This window comes from Propithecus coquereli, unplaced genomic scaffold (genome assembly GCF_000956105.1).
Source record: "Propithecus coquereli isolate 6110/MARCELLA unplaced genomic scaffold, Pcoq_1.0 Scaffold227, whole genome shotgun sequence".
In the NCBI taxonomy this organism is placed as follows: domain Eukaryota; kingdom Metazoa; phylum Chordata; class Mammalia; order Primates; family Indriidae; genus Propithecus; species Propithecus coquereli.
In genome coordinates this window covers 1,030,099-1,053,911 of record NW_012147808.1, presented here as the reverse complement: position 1 = coordinate 1,053,911, position 23,813 = coordinate 1,030,099, and the positions used below count along the sequence as shown (strand labels likewise).

Genomic DNA, 23,813 nt, shown 5'->3' with positions numbered 1-23,813 from the left:
GCCGTGTGGGCTGCCGTAGGTGGAGCCCGGACCAGGCGGGCCTTGGGCTGGGCTTTCCTGCTAGTCCTCAGCCATGGCGCTGCTCCCCGTGCCTGCGCCAGAGCCAGCCTCCTGCTACAGTTCCCAACCAGACGGGCGGCCCCTTGGGCTCCCAGGGGGCTCCATCTGCACCTGGGTCCTCCATGCCGTGCCCCTCCCAGACACCCTGGGAGGAGCCACCTCACCCTGACACCACTTCCCCAAAAGTGCCTCTGAGGAGTGCCACCCAGGTCCTGACCCATCGGGTCCCTCAGGGTCAGAGCTCTGGCTCCAGTGACCTTTGGCTTCATTTAACAAGCGCTTCCGGGCACTCGCTCCGCAGTGGGCTCTGCGCCATGGACTGTGCAGTCAGAAAGGAGCGATGCGTCGTTTCCTGCCCTCGGCTCTCGCCAACCAAGGTGTGTGTAAACACAGGTGTTGCGCAGGGTTGAGGCAAGTAGTGTGTGCAGGATGCAGTCTGGCTTGGGGGTGGCCCAGCAGCGGCGACCCTGCCTGGAGTGGTGATGGGCAGTGAGGAGACTCCTTGGGCTTCATCAGTGACGCTGTCGCTCACACAGGCTCTGAAACTGTTAGCACCGCGGGTCGGTTGGCGGACAGGCAGCCCGGGAGAGGAGGCTGTGTGCAGTAACAGCCTGTGTGCTGTCACAACAGTGTCACGGTGGTGCGCAGTGACGGGAGGTGCTGTTGGTGCTAGGGCAGAGTGGAGCAGGGGCAGGAGCAGGTGTCAGGAGACTGGAGAGGAAGGTCAGGGCCCAGTCGAACAGGGTGTCGCCTACCCGAGCAGGAAACTCAGACCTGGTCTGTGGGAATCGGGGGGGTGGGGAGCAGGACCTTGAATGGACCGGTGGGCAGAGAAGGGAGGATGGGGCCCTGGACTGGAGGCAGAGGCCTGCCACGGTGGGAGGGGCTGGACTAAGGCGATGGCAGGGGGGCTGGGGAGATCGGGTGTAACCCACACGCCTATGGGACTGTTGAAGATAGGAAGAGGGTGGCGTCCAGGGGACAAGGAGCCGGAGGGATGTGAGGGGCTTATGGAGTTAGAGTGGACAGAATTCCTGGTTCCCTGCTGGGGACACAGCGTGCTGAGGCAGGTTTGTGGGAGATGAGTTGTCCCAGAGACATACTAGGTCGGTGACCGCTGGGAGGTTAGCGTGGGGGCCTGGACGCAGGGGAGTGGACCCGGCTGAAGGAACCACCGGAACTCGGCGGCTTGGGGGATGCTCAGGGCCAGGAGCATGAATGAGGCCACTCGAGGACCCAGGGCTGGAAACAAGGGACGTCCCTCTCTGGCCCTCTCAGCACTTAGAGGAGAGTGGCTAACCCACCCAGCAGGTCTGCTGTCTCTGAATCAACTGGATTACCAAAGCCGCAGACCCCACGGACCTGGAGCAGGGCCAGGGACTTTGTTTCCAAAGCTCGCCGTGGTTCTAAAGTGAGGAGCTGCGCTGCGTTCATAAGTGGCCGGGTCTGGCTGCCGAGTCAGAGACCTAGGAGCCAAAGAGCCTGCCAGTGGTGGCCCCAGCTTTGCCTCAGGCCTCAGAGGGACAGCCTCCAGTGTATCATGTGGCATCTGCTCACTGAGGACCTCCCGGGCACCCAGTGCTGGGGACTGCACAGTGAACAAAAGCGTCCCTGCGCTCCAGAAGCTCATCCTCTAGGAGGTAGGTCCAGACCTTTGCTACCTCTCTTGGAAACCCTCCGTCCGGCCCCAGTGCCGGCAGCAGGGCGTGTGCGGCCCTGGACAGGCTGTTCCGAGCTGCAGGGAGCACAGTGGGAAAGGCCTCAGCGAGATGCGAGGAGACAAGAGGCTCCCTCTCCTGGTGGACCCTGAGCTGGTCGAGCCTAAGTGACCCACCCTGGGTTTTCCAACTGGCAGGACCCTCCCAGGACTACTGAGAGGCCAGCAGTGGGGGTGGGGACGGTTGGGGCTCTGGGCGGTGAGGATTGAGTGGCCTCTGTGGAGGGCCTACTGTGTGCCGGCCCTTGAGCGCACTATGCACAGCACAGATCGGAGACTCAGGCACACGGAGGTGACGTGACTTGTCCGGCTAGCAAGAGGCAAGGTCAGGACTTGAACTGAGATCTGACTCCAAGGTCAGCGCCCTTAACCCTCGGGCAGTGACACTAGAACAAGATCTGGTTTGGCACCTCCTGGCCTACAGCGCCAGTAGAATAAACAAAAGCCAAACCTCAGTGTGGTTTCTGGCCCTGCCCCAGCGCGGGCGCTGACGCCCAGCCTTGGAACCAAGGCCCTTTGTGAGGCGGCAGGAGGTGGCGGGAGCTGGTGGCAGGTTCCGTCCTGCCAGGGGCGGGGCGGGCCGTGTAGGCGATGGTTCTCGCCATGCTGGGGGCTCTGTTCCCCAGGGCTGGGCTCAGCCTCTTCCTCCTCTACCTCATCCTGGCAGCTGCACTCCTCCACCCCCAGCCCCTGAGGTAACTCCCCAGCGGAGGGTCAGGGCACAACAGGGCTCCTCCGCGGAGGAGAGGCTGGCCCTGTTACCCTGGGGCTCAGGGGGACTTGCCGAGTCCCCCGCCCTGGGCTGGTTCCCCATTCACACGGAGGTGGCAGCGGCCTTCGGGGCTAGGGGCTGAGCACCCCCAACGTCGCCCACAGGTCTCAGCGATCTGTTCCTGAGGAATTCTCAGCCCCCCTGGAACTCTCACAGCCACTCTCTGGACTGGTGGACGGTAGTACCTCACCCCTGCCCTCCCCTCGTCCCCCTGCTGTCTAGCCTCTTCTCATCCCAAACAGCATCTGTCTGGGGTGGCCTCAGTCCAGTTCAAAACCAGCTTCTCCCACTCATACCCTCTTTTCTCTCTCTAGACTATGGGGTCCGGCCCAAGCACCCGTGGCTACGAGGGCCCCGACCCCTCCTCTCCCGGGCCCAGCAGCGCAAGCGGGACGGGCCGAACATGGCCGAGTATTACGACACACACCTATGATGCGAACCCCCCATAAAACTGTTCTGTGCAGCAAAGGCTTGGCTTTCCTGGGGCAGAAGCGACACGGGCAGGGAGGGGACCATGTAGATACATCCACTGCAGTCCAGACAGGAAATGGCACTTTAATAGTTGGGGCCAGGGTGACAGGACCAAGATGGGGCTGGCCTGGGCCAGTCAGGAAGACCCCTTTCCCTGCCGGGGCCGGGCCCTGCTGTGGCTTCTTCCCCCGAGGACCTGAGCCTGCCACAGGCCAGCATGCCATGAGGTTGTTGGGAGCCATCCGGAGGCCCCACAAAGGACAGAGCTGAGAGCAGGGACATCACCTCCACCTGCTGCCATTTCCTTACTGGAAACTCCTTGGGAGGTGGCTGGGCCCAGCCTGAGCTCAGGGCTCTTCAGTGGGGGTCGGGGGCCAGGGGAGGCTGGGCACTTGCAGGTGGCGTGGGCCTCCTCGCGGCAAGGTGGCCAAGAGCCAGACAGCCAGACCCCTGGCCGGGGAAGGAAGGCCCGGGATGGGGCAGAGCTCTCTGCTCCCAGAGTGGACATCCTTGGCTGAGGCCTGGTGCCCTGCCAGCCCCGTCCCTCCCAACCCCTGCCTAGGCACCCCGCTCCGTCCTCTACAGATAATCTAGCCCCATATATTACAATAAACTGCATCTGCCTCTCCCCACAACCCACCCTCCCCACACTGGGCCAACAGCCCCCACTTCCCCGTCCTCTGGGTCCTCTGGTGGTGGTGGGTGCCACATCCTGTCCGTGGCCAGCTGTCTTGGCACTGGCCCAAGGGCCTGGGGATGCAGAGGGCGGGGCTGCGCCGCTACTCCAGGTAGATGTCTTCTGTGGGGCAGGTGTACTCCACAAACTGCTTGTAGAACTGCTGAAACGCTCTCCTAGAAGGCAGGGGACACACAGATGACCTGGGCAGCCACTGGCAAGGGAGGAACAGGATCTCAACCCAGGGTTTTCAAACTGGGGCCATGGGTCGGGCCCTGGTTCCCCGCTGGAACCCCTCGGCTCTGTTCCCTACAGAAGTGCGTTTCCCGGGGAAGATGTCAGTAGAAGAAAGAGCCCAGCAGCAACCAAGCTCAGAAGCCAGAAGCTCAGGGCCACCCGGCCTCCCTCCAGACCTCTGCACTGGGGTTTGGGGACAGGTTTCCAGAGCTGTGGGCAGGACTGAGGGATGCCACTGAGCATGAGGGAGAAGCACCAGGGCCCGGTTGGGCCTGGTTCCAGGCTGGGCGCTTGGCAGGACATAGGCATATACGTACCCCACGGATTCTGCCAGGGCTTTGGTGGAGTCCTCAGACACAAAGACATGGCAGGCAAACCGGTGGTCGGCGGGGTGCTTGGTGATAAACCCAAAGTACCTGTGGGAGGACAGGTCTGTGGTGGGACGGAGGTTTGGACCCACCCTCCCCGCAGCGGCTCCGGACCACCACTTTCCTCCAGCTTTGTCCCATCCCACTTACTTGTTGTTCTTTGGATGGTATCCACAGAAAGAGATGTTTTTTAACTGGAAAAAGTGGCTACATTTATTCTCCTACAGAGAAGAGAAGCAAGAGGGTGGTCACCCAGCCCACGGGGGTGTGGGGCGCAGAAGCTGAACACGTCTTCATGGCACATGTCGGGGGAGCGCTGGGGGTCGGGGGAAGTCACCTTGGCCTCCTGGGAGTCGTCAGCCTTGACACCTATCTTCACGCCCCGCACGCTGATCTCCAGGACGCAGCTGGAGGGTGGGTTAAAGTGCACGGTGAGCCGGCGGGTGGTGGCAATCTGTGAGGGATGGGGACACGTCAGGGGCTGTCTGATCATTCTTCTGCTGACCTATCCTGTCCCAGGGCCTGGTCCCTCCCTGAGGCCTCTACTGCCTCAAGACACCTGTGTCCCTCTCCCCAGGAGAGAAGGTGGATGTCCTGGGCTGGGGGCAGGCACGCATCCGAGGAGGCGCAGGGAGCAGGATCAGGTACCTTTTGCATAGCGGCACAGAGGACGTCATTGCCCTTGTGATAGGGAACCTGGACTGAGCCCAGGAACTTCACCCGGAATTGGTCCACCCAGTCGCTGTTTTTGGCCAGGGCTGGAAAGCAAGTGTGATGTGAGGAGAGGCAAGCCCGCGGGAGTGGGCCCGGCGGCCACGTGAAGGCGGGTGATGAGGCACGTAGAATGACAGAGCCAGCAGAGGGTGCCACAGTCCCCAGATATCCCAACTGGACTGGGCCTCACTTGTCTGAACTGTGAAAAGGCCCTGAATATCACCTCTGCCTGGCCCCCTCCCTGGCTGGCCAAGATCTGCAGCACTTGTTCACCTGGCGGCGAGCCAAGGCAGGCAGACGTGGGGCTGGAACGCTACCTGCCATGTGCTCAGGCTCCTTGGTGACCTCGATGGCGTAGTAGGCAGGAAACACGCCCCGGGCACCGGTGCGCATGTTGTAGGCCTCGTACCAGTAGTCTTCAGCCTGTAGCTCCACCAGCAGAGGGTCATCCACTTCCAGCTCAAGTTCATCTTCATGTCGAGGCACAAACCTGTCCCCAACAAGGGCACGTGAGAAATTCCTCCCCAGGGCTTCTCCAGCCAGGCCCGCTCTGGAGTCCAACAGCCACAGCAGCATCGTTAGTTCAATAAACATTTGCAAAAGCATCCTGTGTGTCTGTCACGATGCTACTAGCTCCTGGGGGAGACCGAGGTCAATCAGACATGCATTTGCCATGGAGGAAGAGGCGAGCCGAGTGCCTGCTCAGACTGAGAGGGCACGGCCAGTGAGCACTCTGTCCAGAGGAGGGGAGGCTGGGGTGTGGGCCGCCATCCTGGTCACCCTCCTGGGCACCCTGCCCCCGGCCAGACTGGGTGCACGGTCTGGGCTCCCTCACCACACCGTAGTGCTGTAACCATCGGTCTTGTCAACACACTCTGAGTCCCTAGAGGGCAGACACTGTTCGCCGGTGGCTGAGTGGACCAGTGCTGCTGATGGCAGGGGTTAGGTTTAGGCCATGCGGAGGTGGCACAGGCAGGGAGGGGTGTGGCCCGGCCACCCCATGGCCTCTCACCTGAATATGGCGCGGTGGGTCTGCTCCTGCTCCTCCCCGTTGATGACACAGGAGAACAGCCCGAAGGACTCTGCACCTGTAGGCGAGGGGACAGGGTTGGAGGAGGGTGGTCCCAGCTCTGGTCGAGTTGTAGGTGGCAGGGAGAGAGTGCCTGGTAGTAACTCTCAGTCAAATCAGAGGGGGCCCGAGCCCACCTGCCAGGAACACCCCTCATTCTGGCTCTCCCGATCCAGGGACCTCCCAAGCGCTTCCCCCCCGCTGACTCACTGGAGGAGCGGGAACGGCCACTCATGAAGACGTTCAGGAACTTCTTGGAGAAGTGGACATCGGGCTCATCCGGTGTGGAGTCCTCGGAGAGGCAGGCAGGGGGCCGGGGCCGGGGGGCCTCCTCATATTCCTCTCCAATGGCCGACTCGTAGGGCGAGGAGGCAGAGGCACAGTTGTCGTAGACAGTGGCCGAGTCACTCTCGTCGCTGTAGTCTCCGAAGCACGGCCGCAGGCTCACCAGCTCCAGCTGCGCATGCTCATCCACCACCAGTGTATACTTGACCGAGTCGTAGGACAGAGCGCTGGTGTCCGAGCTCAGCGAGGCCCGTGGAGGTGGTGGTGGCTCCCCCAGGCTCCCCCGCCACCCTCCCCCTGGTGGCTCCGCCCGCTCTGGGGACGACAGGCAGTCGAAGCCCTCGTCCTCTTCACTGATGGAGGGGTGTGGCCGCCCGGCAGTGGAGGGGTAGGCTGCAGGGTCTGGATCGGAGCTGACCGACATCCGGCTCTCAGTGGGTGGCAAGAAGGCAGAGGTGGGCTCTGCAGGGTCTGGTGGCCTCTGCACCGGGGTCAGGTAGATCTCCTCTGTGGCCTCTAACCGCACGTCTGCCTGGTAGTGGATTCGGTCTCGATGTGAGTGGCCCCGGCCACCAGGTGGGCCAGCAGGGGGGCCACTTGGAGGTGCCATCTGGGTGGCCGCACTGCGGCGGCAAGGGCTGTCGGTGGAGGTGCCTCGATCCTTGGTGGGGACAGGGCTGCTCTGGGGTGGCAGCTCATCGCTCAGGCAGATGTGTTCATGTGGTGGTGTCTGTTCCCCTGGAGAGCGGGCGGGTCAGTGCTGAGGGCAGGTGCCCTCACCCAAGACTCCCAGGCCACCCGCTCCCTCGGCTCTGAGTGTGTAGACACAGAAACCAAGACAAAGCCTCCCTGGGCAATAGGCCCGTGGCAGGCTCTGGGGCCGGTCAACTTGCTCATGCCGCAGCTGACCTCAGCCCCCACATGTGCTTGCGCAGGGATGCGGGATGGGCAGTTCACCTCTACTCAGGTAAACGCAGCCGGAGACTGTTGGGTTTGCTCTCTGCAGTGAGGACTGGGTTGGGGCAGGCTGAGGTCCAGGTGAGGGAGAGGGTCCCGACTTACCTGTCTTCAGGGGTGAGGATGATCGAGACACCCGATCCTGCCAACTGTGCTTCTTGCCCAGAGAATTGTTATTCAGCGTGTCCTGTGCAGGGAACAAAGGGCCCTTGTGACAGGAGCGATCAACAGTGCCCGGCACAGGGAGGCCCTGGCCCTGCCCCCCACCAGGCCAGCCCTGAGGCTGAGTACTCCACTGTCACGGGCCTGAGTACCCACCCCGCCTCCACTGTCACGGGCCTCACTCCCATCACCCCTCTGGAGCAGACAGGTGGGGTGGCAAGTCACAGCCCTCCCAGCAGGCCTGCTGGCTCTAGATGGCCCTCTGTCCTGGCTCAGGGAAGTTTGCCATCCCTCAGGGAGCTGTTCCAACAAAGGTGGTGATGGCCAGCGTGTGTGGTGGGGAGAGGGGCAGGAGGTGGGGGGAGAAGCAGGAGCTCTCTGGGGACAATGAGACCCCCAGTCCCAGACACTGAGGGTTTGCATGTAAGATGCTCCAGTTCAGCCCAACTCAGAAAGAGGGTGACCGACTCCCTGCCCTAGAGCTCAGGAAGCTATGGACTGGGAAGGGGTGGGGACATTCTGGTAGAGCCTGGAAAAAGCACAAGGAAGGGTCTCCCCAGTAGCTGGCCTAGGGGACTCGGATGAATCATCCAAATGACAAATCCATAACATGGTTTCCTCTGCCCCCCACCATGGCAGTGCGTGACTGAGGAGTGACAGATATAGTTGCCAGTGGCCCTCCTTCCTGGATCTCCTGGGCTGCCTGTCCCACATCCTCAGCCCCTCGACCCCCTCTCCACGATGCCTGCACACAAGGCTGCCTCCCCTGGGAACTCTCACAAGCCCTCACATTCATGAGCTGGGCTGCCAAAAGCCATTCAGAGGATCCTGGGAAAGGGACCAACCCTTTCCCTGCAGCCCCTGCACCAGCCACCAGCGGCCCCACCTCCCTGGAGCTCCTTCCCTGCACCTCTCCTGATGGGCCTGGAAGACAAGGGGCCACAGCCAGCATCCCCCACCCTATTCAGCTCTCCCTGGCACCCAGCCACCTGCCCGGGGGCCCGAGGCCCCCAACTCAGCCATACAGTTCCATCCCCCCCCTTTCTCTCCCCTGCCTTCTGGGAATTCCCAGAGGCCCAGATCTCAAACTGGCTGCTGCCCCTGAGCTCCCTGTCCCCACCTCGCCACAGTTTCCTGTGACCGACCACTTCGGATGCCCTTTGCTCCAGGCCCCACTCCTGCCGCACCTTCACCAGGAACCCCATACCCTGAAGGGGAAACTCTGTCACAGCCCCAGGTCCCAAGCTCCAAACCCTTCCAACCCCTCCAAGCCCAGTTCTCTTAGTCCCCTACTTCTCTCCTTACACCAATTCCTCCACTGTCCTTGTCAACCCTTTCTCTTTCAACCCCTCCTTGAGCCTCCAAACCCAGCTGGACTCAGCCTTCTTCCTTAGGACAGAGCTACCTGCTGCTTCTCGGAGCCCACCGCACCAGGAGCGAGCCAGGGCAGCCTCTCTCCAGGCCCTGCCCTCCGGGGCCGGGTCCCCAGGCGCACGAGGCCCTCCCCCCGCTGCAGCCCCTCCTCGCTCCGCCACCCAGTGGGCCGGGCCTGGGCCCAGGGCACTCAGCGCCCCCTCGCACCTTCGCTGTCGGCCCCGGGGCGCCGCCCCCTCGGCTCCGCCCCCCGCTCGCGCCTCACCTGAGACCGCGGCACCTGCGGGAAGAGGTTGAGCGTGGTGGGCCGCTTGGGCCGGTACGTGTCCCCGCTGCCCAGGCCCTGGCCCTGGCCCTGGCTTTGGCCCTGGCCGCGGGGCGCCGGATCCTGGCCTGGCTCGGCCTCGGGCGGCCCCGCTCCTGGCCGTCGCGCCGCGCGCTCCTCCTCCTCCTCCTCGTCGTCCTCAGCACCGGGAGTGTCCCCCGCCGCGTCGATCAGGTCCATCTGCAGCATCTCGGCCTGCAGCCGGCTCCCCGCGCCGCCGCCGCCGCCCGCAGACAGCAGCCCGGAGCGCGGGGGCTGCGCGGCGCGGACGGGGGGCGTCAGCGGGCGGGGCCGGGGTGGGGCGGGGCCGAGGCCGCAAGTCCCGCCCCCCGCCCGGGAGAGTCCATCCCGCGCGGTGCCAGGGGGTAACCGGGAGCCGGCGGGGCCGGGAGGGGGCCGCCCGCCGCCGTCCGCGAAGCCGCGCGAGGCCGTCGCCTCTGCACCCCCGTCAGCGCCTGTGGCGGATACACCTCTCCCTCCCACAGGCCCTCTCTCCTCACGCCTTGCACCCTCCCGTTCCCTTGGCAACGGCCGGTGACCTCACCAGGATTGTAAACCGAGCCCAGAGTGAAGTCACCGCTGTTGCCATGGGGACGCCAGGGTCGCCAAGGAGTTGGTGGGGGGCAGCCCAAGAGATGGACGGGGGTGGATTAGTGTTTGAAGGGGCAGCGAGGAAAACTGGGAAAACCGAGGCTCAGCCAGGCGAGAGATTGCGGAGGGCAGGACGCAGCGCAGACAGCAGGCCCTGAGAGCCGCCAGAACAGGGGCGCTGAGGGGCGGGGCCACGCGGGGGCACCTGGAACCCAGGCAGTGGCATCCCCGCCCCGCCCCTCTCCTCGCCTCTCCTCAGCCCACCGGCCCAGGCCCCTCCAGCGCGAGACTGTCCCTCCGCCAGCGCTGCCAGTGCAAAGCCCCGTGCTAGTTCCAGCTCTGCCACCAACTCCTTGGCACCTTGGACAGATCCCCAGACCCTCAGGTCCTCTCGCCAGTTGCCTGGGGACAATACTACCACCTCCCAGCTTCCCAGAGAGGTGAGGATTCGCTGGCAAGTGTGTGTGAAAGCCCCCTGGAGCTTGTCTAAGGCCCCACAGGGGTACACCCCTGGCTAGCTGCCGGGGCCGCCCTCTCCAAGGCTCTGCCGCGCATGTTGGAGGAGGGCGGTGTGAGAGTCCAGAACAGGAATAACCTCAGAGAAGCTATGTCAGGGCCCTGGGACCATTCCCAAATCCAGAGCGAGAGGCCTCTGCCTCCATCCCTTCCTGGCCTGGGTAAAGGGTGCCGGGAATTGGAGGGTTATCCTCACCCCTTGGTTTCCTCTTGCCTGGCAGAGCTTACAGACTCTCTGGGGGTAGCAGGAGGTCAACATAGAGACAGGCAGCCCTCCCCAAGGCACAGGGCAGCTGTCCTTTGGCAACCACTCTCCTAACACCACATCTAGCTGCTGCCCATCCTCCCAGGCCGAGAGAAGCCCTGGGCTCTGAAACCTGGCCCTGTGCTCTGCCTTCCATTCCTGGCAGCCAGCCCCTCCCTATTCCGAAAGGATGTAGCAGAGATCCCCATATGACCCAGGCGCCCCAGCTGCTGAGGACCTCCCGGCAGCGCGCAGATCTTTAGAGACAAGAGAGAGCCACCTTCCCCAGGACACAGCCAAGGGACCAAAAGCAGCAGCAATGCTGGTGAACCCCTTGGGGGGGGCCTTTGGCACCGGGGGCCAGGGCAGGTCTGGGAGGCTGCATGGTGCGGCGTGGTCTGGCGCAATGGCAGCCGGCAGCCGTGGGAGGCATTCCAGGAGTGCTTTGGCTCTTTTTTCCTGCCCCAAAGCACTGCAGATTCCAGCAGACTCCACCCTGCTTTGCCTCGGCCCTCTGCCAGAGCTGCTCCCTGAGCCTGCCCTCAACTCTGGCCCTAGTTGCTACTGTCCTAGATCTCAAGACCTCCTGTCCTCTCTCTTCTTGTGGGCAGTTGAAGGAGCTGCTTTCTTCCTTAGTCCCTGGCCAAAAAAAAAGGAAAAATTCTGAGTGTATACCCCAGACATGCCAAGCATTGTACTGGGTGTTTCCTGCACATTGTTTCATTTCATGGGTGCCAAACAGACCTGAAATCCCCTTTGTATAGGAGGATGCCTTCACTCCTGTCCCTATTCATCCTGCCACCCCACTCAGGGGCTCCTGGGAGCCCACACTTACCCGTAAGGACAGGGTGTCTTTGCACTGCAGGCTGATGCCACACTCATCAGTGATCTCTGAGAGGTCTTCATCCTCAAACTCCTCCAAGCTGATGTCATGGGTGAGCCTGGTGGGGACGAGATGCCAAAGTTACAACCCAGGGGACTGCTAAGCCCATTCATGTCTCCCTATTCCCTCTTCCAAGGGGCAGCCTCTCAAAGGCAGAGCACGGCCCCCAGAGGATGGACTCGGGGTCCATCTGCACCAGTGCAGGGGGTGTCCAACAGGCAGGGAAGGAGTTTGGGGCTTGTGCCAAAAGGCAGTCCTCCTAGGGTGGCAGTGGGAGAGGAGGCTCCAGGTTACTCCAGCTCTTCCCAGCTGGGAGCTGTCATCCTGTTGCCAACCAGGAGGCAGTGCCTAGAAGGCCCAACTGGTCGGAGCGTCAGCTCTGCCAGAGAAACGACTCCCAGGGTCAAGGCAGGTGCCAAGGCTAGTTTACCCGTGGAGAATGCAGAGTTGAGAAGAGACTCCAAGGCATGCCTGGAGTAGGGGAGCTCCCTGTGCAATCCCCACGTAACAAGACCCAAGGTGCCTGCACATGGGTGGAGAGGCCCAGCCTCCCCCAGCCTCAGAGGAGAGCTCTGTGCCCCCCAGCCCAGGAAGACCCACTCCTCTCGAGCCCTGGGAAGAAGTGAAGGGAAATCTAGTGTCAATATGAGTAGTTTCAGCCCAATCCAGGAGAGACTGTGCCCTCATGCTGTGTTCTTGGGTGGCTTCAACCACAAAATCTCCTTGCCCGGCATAAGGACCCTGAACAGAGTGCCGTGCAGACGGGGTCAGGAACAGCCCCAGGTTGGGCTGGAGGTGTTCTAAGCTCGGAAGACAGCCCAGAGCACTTAGGCACTGGAACCCCCATCCCACAGGCCAGCCCTGAGCCCCCACCTCGGTGTGCAGGCTGGGCCAGCCCCTATGGTGCTGGTCTGTCCCCTGCACCTGCTCACCCCTGGCCCTGGGCACTCCACCTGGCTTAGTGCAGGTGCGACATTTGGGAAGTTGGGGAGAATGTCTGCGCTTTCTCCCAAATAAGACCAAGAGATTGAGGCACAGAGCAAGGGAAACCCCCTAGTCCAAGGTCACCCAGGAGAGGTGGTAGCCCAGCTCCCAAGAGAACCCAGGAGGCCCATACCCCGTGCCTCTTACCCAGTGGGACCAAACAGAGACCCTGAGCTCAGTGGAGCTCTCCCCAACTCCCTCCCCACCCTGCCAGCCCCCACACCCCCTACCAGTGCTCCCACTGATCCTCCAACCAGCTGTCATTGTCTGGGCTGGAATCCATCTTCAGCACCAGCTGCATGGAGAGCCCTGCCCAGCTGGGGGGCTGCGGGGCCCCAGGGCTGCCCTCTCATGCCCGGAAGGGTTGGGGGGCCAGGGTCAAGGCGGGGCTGGGGTCTCCGGCCTCCACTGCCTGGGCCTGCCTTTTTGAGTCCTGCCGGCTGCAGAAGCCTGGGGAGCTCATTAAAAATAGATGGGCCGGGAGAGGAGGCCCCAGCCCCAGCTCTTCTCCGCCCAGCCCTCGGCTGCAGGCGGCTTCCTCCCAGCCCTTGCGCTGCTGCTGCTGCTGCCGCTGCCGCCGCTGTAGCCACCTCCCCCGCGGGATCAGGTTACTGCAATCAATGCCTTGGCTCCACCTGTCCTTCCAATGCCCCTGTCAGGGGCTGGGGTGACCCCTCTCCCTGGCCCAGGCTTGTAAGCAGATGGCAGAAATCTGGGATGCTTCTCCCTAAAAGCCAGCACCTGGTCTGCTTTAAAGGGCCAGCGCCACAGTCACGGTGCTGGGTGGGAGGGTGGGGGGCTTCTGAAACACCCCAAGCATGGATACCCCATCTGCACTGCCACATGCTCAGCCCCCAGCACCTCGTCAGGGAGGCTTCTGTGATCCCAGGCCTCGTCCTAAGGTCCTAACGGTGCCAGCTGGGTTTGGTCTGGGCTGTCTCCCTTCCCAGGCAGGGCTCAACCCTCCAGACAGGAAGGGCCTGCAGATGCAGGAGGCCTCGGAGCCAGAGCTAAGGGCAGGCCAGCATGTGGACCCCGGGGAGCAGGGCTGGAAGTGCTGCAGGGTGGTAATGAGCTTCCTGTCCCTTTGGAGTGACATAAACAGAACTTGGAGGCCCCTGGAGGGCACAGCACAGAGGGGTTCTGACTGAGCAACGGGGGCTGGGTGCACAAGGTGCTCCTTAGGGCCCCTCTTACCTGCAGCCCAAGAGGGGGAGGGTCCCAGGGCGGTGGGGAGGGTGTGCCCGGCCAGCAGGGGAGGAGGGCCTGGCCCAGAAGCCAGAGCAGCCCTCCTCAGCCCAGCCAGGGCAGGGTGGCATCTCTGGCCATGAGACAAGAACCCAGGGGCTGCACTAAGTTCAATACACGCTGGCTGCCTGGGAGGTCACTGAGAAGGCCAGTGGCGCAAAGAGGAGCCCATGGGACTCAGCCAGCTTCAGGGAGCCACAGGACCCCTGTGCATCTGACACGGAGGTGCCCCCAGATGCTCTGTGCTCAGCCAGCAACCCCTGCCCACATCTGTGTCTCCTCACACCCGGCTTCCTCACCGCCCAGCCCTCGTACAGCTCCTGCCTCTGCCCTCCCGGACTGGCCTGCCTGCGTAAGCCTCCCCATGCCTGCGCCACCCCACCCTACCTGCCACAATCAGGCAAAACTGCCGGAAACACCATCATCCCTTCTGCCCCACTCAAAACCCTCCAAGGCCCTCTGCTAGTGGCACACTCCTGTGCCTGGCACTCGAGGCCTCCAGCTCCATGTGTGAGCACCTGGACCCGTCTCAAGGGTGGATACTGTGCTTCCCCAGTGCCCAGCCCAGGACTTGCATGGAGCACATGGCAGGCTCTCAAACCGTGCTTGCTGGAAGAGTGCTCAGTTAGGCCCATTCCTCCAGGAAGCCCTCCTGGCCCTCTTATGTGGCTGGTGTCACCATCTGCCTGGATGTAAGGCAGTGTGGTGGGACAGACAGGACCAGGCCTCCATCAGAGATGCCCAGCACCCTACCCCTGGCTGCTCCAAAGCGGATGGAACTCACATCCCCCACCTTGTACCCAGCAGGGATCAATACATGTCCCCTCCTTTCCAGCTCCCATCTGCACTGGACGTTTCTGGAGAGCACTCAGGACATGCCTGCTGGATGCTTGTCAAAGGACGTCCTCAGCCTCTACCTGCTCCTCTGGAGCCGAAGGGTCTGCATGGGCTCTGCACCCCCCACATGCCCTGAGAGTCCCTCTTCCTTGGGCTACAGGTCTGGGGTGGGGGGCAGGGACAGCTGAATCATCCTCTATGGGTGTGGGAACTGGGGTTAACTGGGTGATGATGGAACAAGCACCGGGCTGGGGTCAGAGAGGCCACCCCTGGTCCCTGGCTCCACTGGCACAGGTGAAGGGGGCTCCTCACCTTCCTCTTTGGGTGCTTCTCAAAAGCAAGGCAGGACGGTAGACTGATCACTGGATCAGGCTTGGAAGCAGGAGGCCTGAGATCAAATCCTGACTCTTTTACTTAAAAGCAGCTGCCCTGCCCTGGCCGCCAATTTTCATGCCATGTATCTCCCTTAATCCTCATCGCGACCTTGGGAGAGGGTTCTGTTTCGCCCATTTCACAGATGAGGAACACTAAGGCTCAGATACAGAGAGACTGAGGCCTCAGTTTCCCACACACAAAATGAGGCCACCAACCACCCCTGTCCACCCGCCGCAGAGCGCTGGCGAGTGTTAACAGACTGGAGCGTTTGTGGACTGCACAGTGCTGGGAGGAGGTCACCGCCAAGGATCCAGGGCGGCTGGCTGGTCCCCGCCCCAGACCCTGCCCTTTTCTTCTCCTTCTCCAGGCACCGGATTTTCTGGATCTCCCAGCCCAACCGCCAGGAGATCCCTCTGGGCTCAAGGAAGGCAAATGTGGGGAAGGAAGGAAGGAGGAAGGAAGAGATGGAGGGGAGGAGGGACGGGCGGAAGGTAAGAGAGAAGGAGGTTCCCTCTTGCTCTGCCCATGCCACCCTCCTCACAGACTCCCGAGCCCCGAGCACCAGGAGGTCCCCCCACGCTGAATCCTGCATCCTCCATGGGTTGGCCCCTTACCCTTGGGCCTGGGGATTTCAGTACCGTCCTTTGGAGCAGCCACTGCCCGTCAAGCAGACTTCTCCATTCTGGGCGGGGTGACCCTGAGGTCTCATCCGTGTTAACACTTGGTAACCTGCCTGGCCTTTCCATCCGCTGCCCCTATTCCTGCATTAACCTGGTCCCCTCCTACCTGAGTGCCCCAGTCCTTTCCTCTGGCCCCGCTGGCTCCTCACTGTGTCCTGGCCAGGCCACCCCTTGCCCCCCACCCCACCCTGAGCTGGCCTTTCCTAAATGGCCCTGAACAAATGTGCCTTTCACGTTCTGATGTTGATGTCATGGCCTTTTCGTTTGCCTTGTGCAATCACATCCCCCTGTTGGCCTTGTTCCATCGACGGTAGTCCTAGCTCTTTCTGAGTTGTGGCTCGGTAGTGGGCTGAGTTACAAGTGTATGCAAAGTAAGGGTTAAGTGGTAAAGTGCTGAGGCTGTAGCTGAGCAAGCCCAAATCCGAGCCAGGCCTTGGCTGTACAGAAGCCACTGTCGGGCCTTCGTGTTCCTGGCTGTGTTGTAAGGATGCCAGTTGAGTGACCTTGGGTCCCTGTCATGGCGCCCCGTGGGCCTCTTTCATGACAAAGCGCATCTGTGGTCCAGGGGTCCAGCCTGTCCCTTCACAGCCCTCTAAGTGCTGAGCATGGGGCTGGCTTCCAGTGGCTTCTCGGGATACCTGTTGACTGGCTGCTCAACCTGATGCAGGTTCCCTGCTTCCCTCTGGCTCCCCTGCAGGCCACTCTCCACCAGGCAAGGAAAGCAGAAGCCACATCTGAAATGCAGATCTGCTCTAGTCACTGCCTCCCAGCTCAGAACCCTGTAACAGGTTCCCCTGGCCCTTAGGGAAGGGGCCCAAATTCTACCTGGGGCCTGAGGGCTCTGCAGAGCCTCCCTTCTCTATCGTGTCCCCTGACACCGTCTAGCCTCCTGCCCCACGGCTCCTCCCCTCCATCTCTTCCCCCCAGAGCCTGCTCTGACCTCTGGGACCAGGCCCAACCGTGCTGCTATTGGCTCCCGCAGTCCCTCTCGGTGGTGGTTCCTGCATCCCTGTAGTTTTACCTCTGGGTTACGCGACCAGCGGTGGCCTCCCCTTACAGTCAGTTAATCCGTAAGGACAGGATCGCGTCTGTCTGATCAACGTGTGGTGCCTAATAGGTACTTAAATATTGAACGAATGAACCACGGGTGTCCTGGGTCTCTCTAGATTTTCACCTTGGAAATCTCCAAGTCAGCCCCAGCTTTAACTCAACCTCCTGTGTCCCCAACTACACCGAGTCAGGCCTCTAGGAAGATGGCACTGGCTGAAATGGGGAGGCGGGGGTGGGGCGGGCCAGGCCTAGCCGCATCCGCAGACCCTCTCTCCGTTCCCACCCCCAGCTCTGGGTGGAAGCCGGGGTCAGGCAGGATTTGTCCTTTGGGTCTGGAATCCCCTTCCCGACGACCTGCACACTAGTGTCATCTCCAGTGAAAACCGAATCCAAGCCAAAAAGTGAGTCTGGGACAACCCCACTGGGGTTGCTCGCTCTGTTTACACATCTTGGCATCCATATGCAGTAAGAACTCTGGGATCCAGTTATTTAACTTTTGGGAGACTGCCCTGAGGAAACAATCCCACGTGTGAAAAAATCTTTATACACAAGGATGTTTATTCCTCATAACAGCAAACAGCTGAAAACCACCACGTGGCTAGCACCAGGGGCTGGCTACACTGTGGCCGCCCGGTGGGGGGGATGTCGGGCAGTTGGGCAGCGCCCAGGGCTTAATGAGGGAACATCATACAGTCTGGGTATTAACGTAGAAAATGACAACTAATAAAATGAACAAAAAGGCAGAATATCTGATTTTATGGTTTTACTCGGCTGAATCACAGGAAGAAACTAACATGGACACGTAGTTGTGAGATGGGGTGGAACCTGGGGAGATCTTTTCTCCTTTGCTCTCCTGGACAAACTTTCTGGGTCATGCCAACCTGGCACCAGGCTCCCAGTCCTGCTCTAGGCTTCCCGCCCTCTCTCGGAGCTGTAAGTTTTTGGAGGGCACGGCCAACACACTCACCTTGGCACCAATTCCCCACCCTTGCTCCAATCCACGCACAAAGCCTGTGACCCTGTACACCATAGGTGCTAAATAGAAGCTCCATGGGAGCAGGAACCACCCACTGGCATCACCAGTGCTAGAACAAGGCCAGGTGCCCAGGAGACACCCCTACAGATTTTTGAATGAATACAAGAGTAGGGCCAGGGGACAAAGATGGTGTCCTAGAATGGGGAAGAGCCCCTAAGTGGAAATGGTGGCAGTGGCCTGATTTCTCGGAACCATTGTGGTCCATTTCCGGAATCCAGAAACCAACTTTAAGGCTCTGACCTCAGGAAGTGGGGTCGAAGCCCTGCCTTGGCCATGGCTGGGCTGTGTGAGCTCTGCCCCAACACTCAAGATTCGCCAGGAGCTGGGCAGGAGGCGCTGCCCAGGGCGTGGGGCTGGGGCTGGGGGACTCCAGCAGCATCTCCCCGCCTCCACCAAGGCATGGCTGGCTGAGCAGTCACCCGCTGGCATTCCTCAGCTGTGTCCTGGGTCACCTTCCCTCACTCTGCTCCATCTCCCCAGGTGGTGACGTTCTCTCTGAGGCTCCAGTAGCCTCTCTCTACATGCTGAGCCTGCCGGGGTCTTTGGCCCTAGTCCAGTCCTCTCCCCAAACCAACCACCTGCTTGAATCCTCCAGTTGGGTCCCCCCATGACCACCCATCTCAAATGTGGCAGGTCCCCACGTGACTTGCCACCACCCTCTCCTCTCCCAGGACACCCCAACCCCATGGGGCTCCAGCATCGTCCTTTCCTCTGCCCCTTATACCAGCTCCCTCACCAAGTGGGCTAACGCACGCCCCGAATCTCCCTCACTTCCTGAACCCATCCCTGTTTCCCACCCGCAGGACGGCCACTCTACCCAGAGGCCAGAGTGAGCTGCTGTTCCCTGCTCTGGCCTCCCACCCTTCTCTCAAGCTGCGCCTCCTCCTCTTGGGTGACACTCACTCGCCCACCAGGCCTGAGCTCAGCTGTTCCTGCCTCTGGTGAGGCTTCCCTGACCCACCGAGCCTGGGTCCCCCAGGCCCCCGACCTGAGCCATCATCACGCCCACCAGCCTGTCTGTTAAGGCCTCGTCTCTCTGTCCCCCTGCTACACCGCCACCTGCCTGACAGCCAGGCCCACACCTGTGCCTCTGAGGGGTTTCCCCCCTGAGCCTGGCGAAGTGCGAATATTTTTTGAATGAATGAGAACAACCAAGTGTGTGCGGCCTCATGAAGAGATAAACAAGGAGGTCCCTTCCCCTCGGTGGACCCCTCTCTCATCCCTGAGAGTGTGGCAGGACAGACAGAAGCCGTCCAGAGAGTCGTGGGGCCTGGCTCCGTCCCAGCTTTGCCACTAACTTGCTGTGTGTTCTCGGGAAGCCACTTGCCCTCTCTTGTTGCCCCGTCAGGGGAGGGGGTCGGTTAGATGAGCGGATTTCTAAGGTCTCTCACCCACAATTCCCCTTCCGCACACCAAGCCAGGCTGCTCCTTTACCCTCCATGAATACCCTTTGTCTCTGCGGTTCCTCCCACGTGGCCTGTCCCACTGTCCCTCCCCTTCATCCCACCGACCTAGCGCCAATGTATCCACTGCATAAATCTCTAAATTCTCTTTTCTAGAGTTTTCTTTATAATGAACATGTATCACTTTAATTTTAAATTTTCTTTTATTATTTTGTAAGTTCTAGAAGTAACCTGTGCTCACTTCTCTGACTCTTGTGCTGTTGGTCTCCACTCTCCCTCAAAGGACCCATCTTCAGTCTTAAAGAACAAACCAGTAGGCATTACTGAGCACCTACTCTGAGCAGTGGGGACACCAAAGTTTAGGTGTGGGCCCTGTGTCTTCTCAGAGCTGACGGGGCTGCCGGGGGCCAGGTGCACGCACGTGCACACACACGGTCCTGCATACATGCAGCTCTCCACAGACCTTGGCACGCTCAACATGTGTCGTCTCCTCTGAGTCGAAGGACCATCCTGAGCAGGGGCCAATGCCAGCATCTGGAGGCTCAGAAGGGTCAAGTGCCTGTCTCAGGACACACAGCTAAGGCGGCCCAGCCAGGATTCAAACCCAGGCAGTTGAATCCATGACCCCATCAAAGAGCCACAAGAGAGCACTCAGCGCCCAGGGCTTAATGGAGCTGGGCCAAGGGCTGTGAGAGGCGGGCCAGGAGAAAGGGCAGCGATGTACCACTGGGGCAGTGACGCAGGCCTCGTGGGCCTGAGACACTGGCCCTCGTTATTCCCACGAGCTGGTCCTGTGCCCACAGCTGGGCCACGGTGTCCTGGAGGGCTGGCCCACGCCTCAGCCTTTTGGCCTACTGCCGCCCTTGTCCCACCTGGCTCAGAGCTGGCCACACACTCCCTGGCTGGTGTCCGCCTCAACAGCTCCTCTCACTAAAGTGCTCATGATTACTGGGGAAGCAGGTGGGGGCGGGGGGTAAAGCTGCCCTCTGGGCCAGAGGCAGGGCCTGAAGGTGGCATGGATTGAACACGCGACACACATACCTGGGTTCCAGCCCAGCCTCAACCTCTGTCTCAAAGTCCCCAGGCAAGCCGCCCTGGCTTCCTTAATCTCAGTGTCCTCATCTGTAAAATGGGCAGACCATTACCCGCTCTCAGGGTGGTTATGAGGGTGAAGCGAGCCGGCATCTGGACAGTATCCAGCTGCAGAGATGTTTGCTAGCGTGGAGGGCCAACACTTGTTGAACACTGACTTGATGCACACCATCTCCTTTCTGGGTGGGAATCAATATTAATTAGCCCACTTAACAGATGGGACCCAGAGAGGACAAAAGCTGCCTGAGTTGTGCAGTTAGAAAGGGGCAGAGCTGGGATTTGAGCCCGGGTCTCTCTAGCCCGCTGCTCTTCCACTGCAGAGGCCTGGAGGTGGGAAAGCAGTGTCTGCGTGGATGCATCGTGTGTCGTGCCAGGTGTAGTCTCGGCCAGTGCCTCGTGAGTCTGAGGCATCATCACAGAGCTGCAGCCTGCGGCCTTCAGGCGTGGACTCCTCCATCTGGCCCCCCGTGGTCCTCACGGCTCAGCTCACGGCCTCAGGGGAGGTTTCTGGGCCTGATGATGCCATTAGAGATCCCCAGGGGTCCCTGCCCACCTGAGGGCCTGGGAGCCAGTGACCCCCTTCTCAGAGGAGGGGCTGGCGCCAGAGCTCAGCTGGGGCCTGGCTGGGGTGGGGGCCCCAGGAGAGGGGAAGGCGCCAGCTCATGAGATGGGGAAACAATGGGGTATGTCTGAGCCTCCTCCTCCCAGGCTCTGGAGTAGCTATACCCTCCTCTTCCTCCTCACCAACTGGGGGCCAGAATTATGGGAGGGACATCCATCCCTCCTTCCCCAACACCCACCCTTCGCTTCTCTGAAATCCACCTGGCCTAATACCAGATTGGGGGGTGGTGGTGGAAAGGGGGCTGTGATTACCCCAGCAGGGACCCTCCCCCACATCCCCAATGTCCCTGGCTACTCCTGGGCAGACTCCTCCTCCCACTGCCCAACCTAGATCTCCGGTTGAGGCGGAGCCTTCTGCACCTGTGCTGAGAGACACATCTGACCAGGTAGGTACTGTCCACATCCATAGAGGGTCCTGGCCATGCCAGGCCTGGCAGTTAGGCCCATCTGGCCAGGCAGGGTTGGGGGAGGGGCTCAAGACTCCCTCCTTCAAGCACCAACCTTGTCGGTTGCTCCATGGAACAGGGACCCACAGGCCACCTGAGCCTGCTCCCATCTCTATTCAGAAACCTTCCACCGGGCACAGGTAAAGCCGCGGGCTGCCTGACTGCTTTGGGATCTCACCCCGGATCCCAGACGCTGCCGCAGCCCCGAAGTGGGGGAGAAGGCCGCCTCCGAGCCCCCTCCTCCGATTCCAGCGCAGAACCTCCCACCCTAGGGATGAGGAATGGCGGGGGGAGCTGCACCGTGAATATGCAGCGGCTGTCAGTCTGGACTTGAGGCTGAGGGGGCTTCTGGGGCGACTCCACCGCGGGAAGAGACCCCATCGCCACGCCGTCCTCTCGTCCCCGGTTCCCGGGGCCCTGGGGGCGGGGAGGGCCAGCCCCGGCAGATCAGCCCCGGCAGATCAGTCCCGGCTGAAGGGCGGGGCGCGCGGCGGCCGCGGACTCTCACCTGAAATTGGGAGGCGACGCGATGTGCAGCCCCAGGAACGGGGAGGCGGCAGGCGGGGACGCGGCCCCCCCGCCCAGGCCGCCGCTTTCTCGCTCCGCCATTCTCCGGCACAGCCCTGGCCATCCGGGCGGAGCGCGGCGCGGAGGAGGCGGCGGCGGCGGCGAAGGAGGCGGAGGCGCGCCGAGGAGGCCGCCGCCGCCGCGGGGCTCGGGCTCGGGCGGGCGCGGCGGGCGCACCTGCGCCGGGCGGGGAGGCAGGGCGCGGCTCCGGACTGCGCACGGCTCGCGGGACTGGCGAGAGCGCCCCGCGCGCGCCCCCCGGCCCCGGCAGGGGCCTCGCACGCCCCGCCCCCGCGCTAGCCCCGCCCCGCGCGCTAGCCCCGCCCCGGAGGCGCTCTCCGAGGTGCTGAAGTCACGGCCCCCGCGGGCCTGGGCTTCTGACACTGACTGTCCCCAACCCCGCAAAACCTCTAGTTGCCAGCGCGTGCTTTGTCCCTGGGGTGGGCCTAGCGCCCGAGTACCAGATAACTGATGGCGGGACCCTGGATCCGAAGGCCCAGGTTGGCCCCTCGCAGCAGGGACGGAGAAGGCCGGCGGGAAAGGAGGGTCGTGGAGGACGGCAGAGAAAGGACAGAGGTTGTCAGAGTGGACTCCTAGAGAAGGCAGGTTTGGAGTCAGCTGGTGTGAATTCACAGCCTGGCTCCCCAAGTGAATAGGCAGTGGGGCCCTGCATTAGTGACTTCGCAAACCTGACGTTGTTTTCCCATCTGTGAAATGGGGACAATAACGGTCCATTTCATGGTGGTTGTGACGATAAAACGTAATACGAATGTGTTGTCACCAGGAGATAGGAACACCCCACCTCCTGCACCGGGATGCAGGCCTCATCTCATTCCTGTCCCCTTGAGGGGACCCTCCCAAGGATTCTCTCTAGAGGGTATCCTCTCTATGGACTGACCCAAGCCTCCCTTGAGCCCCAAACAGCTATTCGTGGTGAGTAGCTGAGCTCTCCTCTCGGCTTCTCAGTCTCTCAGTGCCTCCTCACGCCAGTCAGGACTTTCCCAGCGTTCTTCTTCTCACTTAGCCCCTCAATTACATTTCCTCCACAGTGAGCTTCTCTTTTGCACCACAGACAAAAGACTCGGGGCTTTTCCCCTGTCCCCACTGTTGGCTTCTTTAGATTCTTTTGTTCCCTCCAGCAGCTCCATCCTGCTAGGTTTTGGCCATGGTTTCCTCCTTGTCTTCTCTACCCTGAGGTTCAGCCTGGACCTCCAGACCTTCAGGGCGCTGTGTTCCCCAATTAGGTTCTTTCACAGAGCGCGGTCTGCCAAGGCCAGGGCCCCAGCTTTGGTGGGTCAGAGCCTCTGGCCACCTGAGAGAACTTCAGAGACCCTGTCCTGTGGAGGAAGGTGGCACAGGGCTTGTGCAGTCCTGTTTGCAAATCTGGACTGCCAACTGGTCATGCCGGCCCCATTTCCTCCAATGTGGCACCCAGCAAGGAGCTGCAGACACCTGCCCTGCAGTAAGCAACCACCCAGCTCCAGTCCTGAGAATATCCCGGTATCTAGAGCCAAAGGCTTTGGCTCCCTCTCCTCTTCCTGCCCCTGGGGCCCAGAGGGGTGGCCACTTTACCATTCCTGCTATTCAGGCCCCTTTTGCTAGGCCCTCACAGTAATCATCTGCTGCCATGGTGCCAGGCTTTTCCTCCTGGGAAAGCAGTCTTGTCATCATGGCTAATAACTGTTCCTTAGAATGTGTACTTGTCTCAGCTAGGGAACATCCTCAGGAGGTCAGGTGTGTATGTGTGGGACAAGTTCCTCTTCCAGAACCTTTTGCTCAAGAGCAAAAGTATCTTAGCTCCAGAGACCAACCCAAAGCCACATTAGAAAGAAGCCAGGAGCAGAGGAGGGAAGGGCAGGCCCAGATCTTGGTAGAAAGGAGGCCAGCAGGAGATTCAAAGCAGAGCCAAGAACGAGATTAAGTCCCCAAGGCAAGTTCCTCCCCATCCCCTTTCTTACTCTTTGCAAGGCGGATTGTGATATCCTTGGGCCTTGCCTGAGCCCCTTCCCACAGGAAGTTGGGGTTGGGCTAATTAAAAAGCCCTCAGTCCAAG

The 23,813-nt window shown here is 61.4% G+C and overlaps 2 protein-coding genes across 3 annotated transcripts; one reads left to right on the top strand and one right to left on the bottom strand.

Annotated features, from left to right (window-relative positions):
• The first annotated feature begins 876 nt into the window (after window positions 1-876).
• LOC105811093 (chromosome unknown open reading frame, human C11orf94) lies at window positions 877-2,982 on the top strand. 2 transcript variants are annotated; one of them, XM_012645203.1, is made up of 3 exons: window positions 1,969-2,472; window positions 2,654-2,727; window positions 2,864-2,982. In XM_012645203.1, exons 1-3 carry the CDS (start codon window positions 2,369-2,371, stop codon window positions 2,980-2,982), a joined length of 297 nt encoding a protein of 98 aa, XP_012500657.1. In that variant the 5' UTR covers window positions 1,969-2,368. The 2 variants fall into 2 exon arrangements, 1 of the variants encoding a protein (XP_012500657.1); XR_001137535.1 differs by lacking the exons at window positions 1,969-2,472; window positions 2,654-2,727 and adding an exon at window positions 877-1,700 and having other exon boundaries at window positions 2,864-2,910.
• A 102-nt stretch (window positions 2,983-3,084) lies between these two features.
• MAPK8IP1 (mitogen-activated protein kinase 8 interacting protein 1) lies at window positions 3,085-22,131 on the bottom strand. Its single transcript, XM_012645202.1, has 12 exons — window positions 21,702-22,131; window positions 11,374-11,479; window positions 9,128-9,442; window positions 7,432-7,513; window positions 6,295-7,107; window positions 6,028-6,103; window positions 5,333-5,505; window positions 4,950-5,059; window positions 4,639-4,755; window positions 4,452-4,522; window positions 4,251-4,349; window positions 3,085-3,872 (listed from the first exon to the last, which is right to left on the bottom strand). The coding sequence occupies exons 1-12, from the start codon at window positions 21,800-21,802 to the stop codon at window positions 3,800-3,802; spliced, it is 2,136 nt and encodes a 711-aa protein (XP_012500656.1). The 5' UTR covers window positions 21,803-22,131; the 3' UTR covers window positions 3,085-3,799.
• Between the last annotated feature and the right edge of the window lie 1,682 nt (window positions 22,132-23,813).

Coding starts and splice junctions, on each gene's coding strand:
- LOC105811093 (XM_012645203.1), top strand. CDS start 2,369: ATGGTTCTCGCCATGCTGGGGGCTCTGTTCCCCAGGGCTGGGCTCAGC. Junction 2,473..2,653: donor CTCCACCCCCAGCCCCTGAG/GTAACTCCCCAG, acceptor CGTCGCCCACAG/GTCTCAGCGATCTGTTCCTG. Junction 2,728..2,863: donor ACTCTCTGGACTGGTGGACG/GTAGTACCTCAC, acceptor TTCTCTCTCTAG/ACTATGGGGTCCGGCCCAAG.
- MAPK8IP1 (XM_012645202.1), bottom strand. CDS start 21,802: ATGGCGGAGCGAGAAAGCGGCGGCCTGGGCGGGGGGGCCGCGTCCCCG. Junction 5,506..6,027: donor ACCCACCGCGCCATATTCAG/GTGAGAGGCCAT, acceptor TGTTGGGGACAG/GTTTGTGCCTCGACATGAAG. Junction 4,756..4,949: donor TCTGTGCCGCTATGCAAAAG/GTACCTGATCCT, acceptor CATCCCTCACAG/ATTGCCACCACCCGCCGGCT.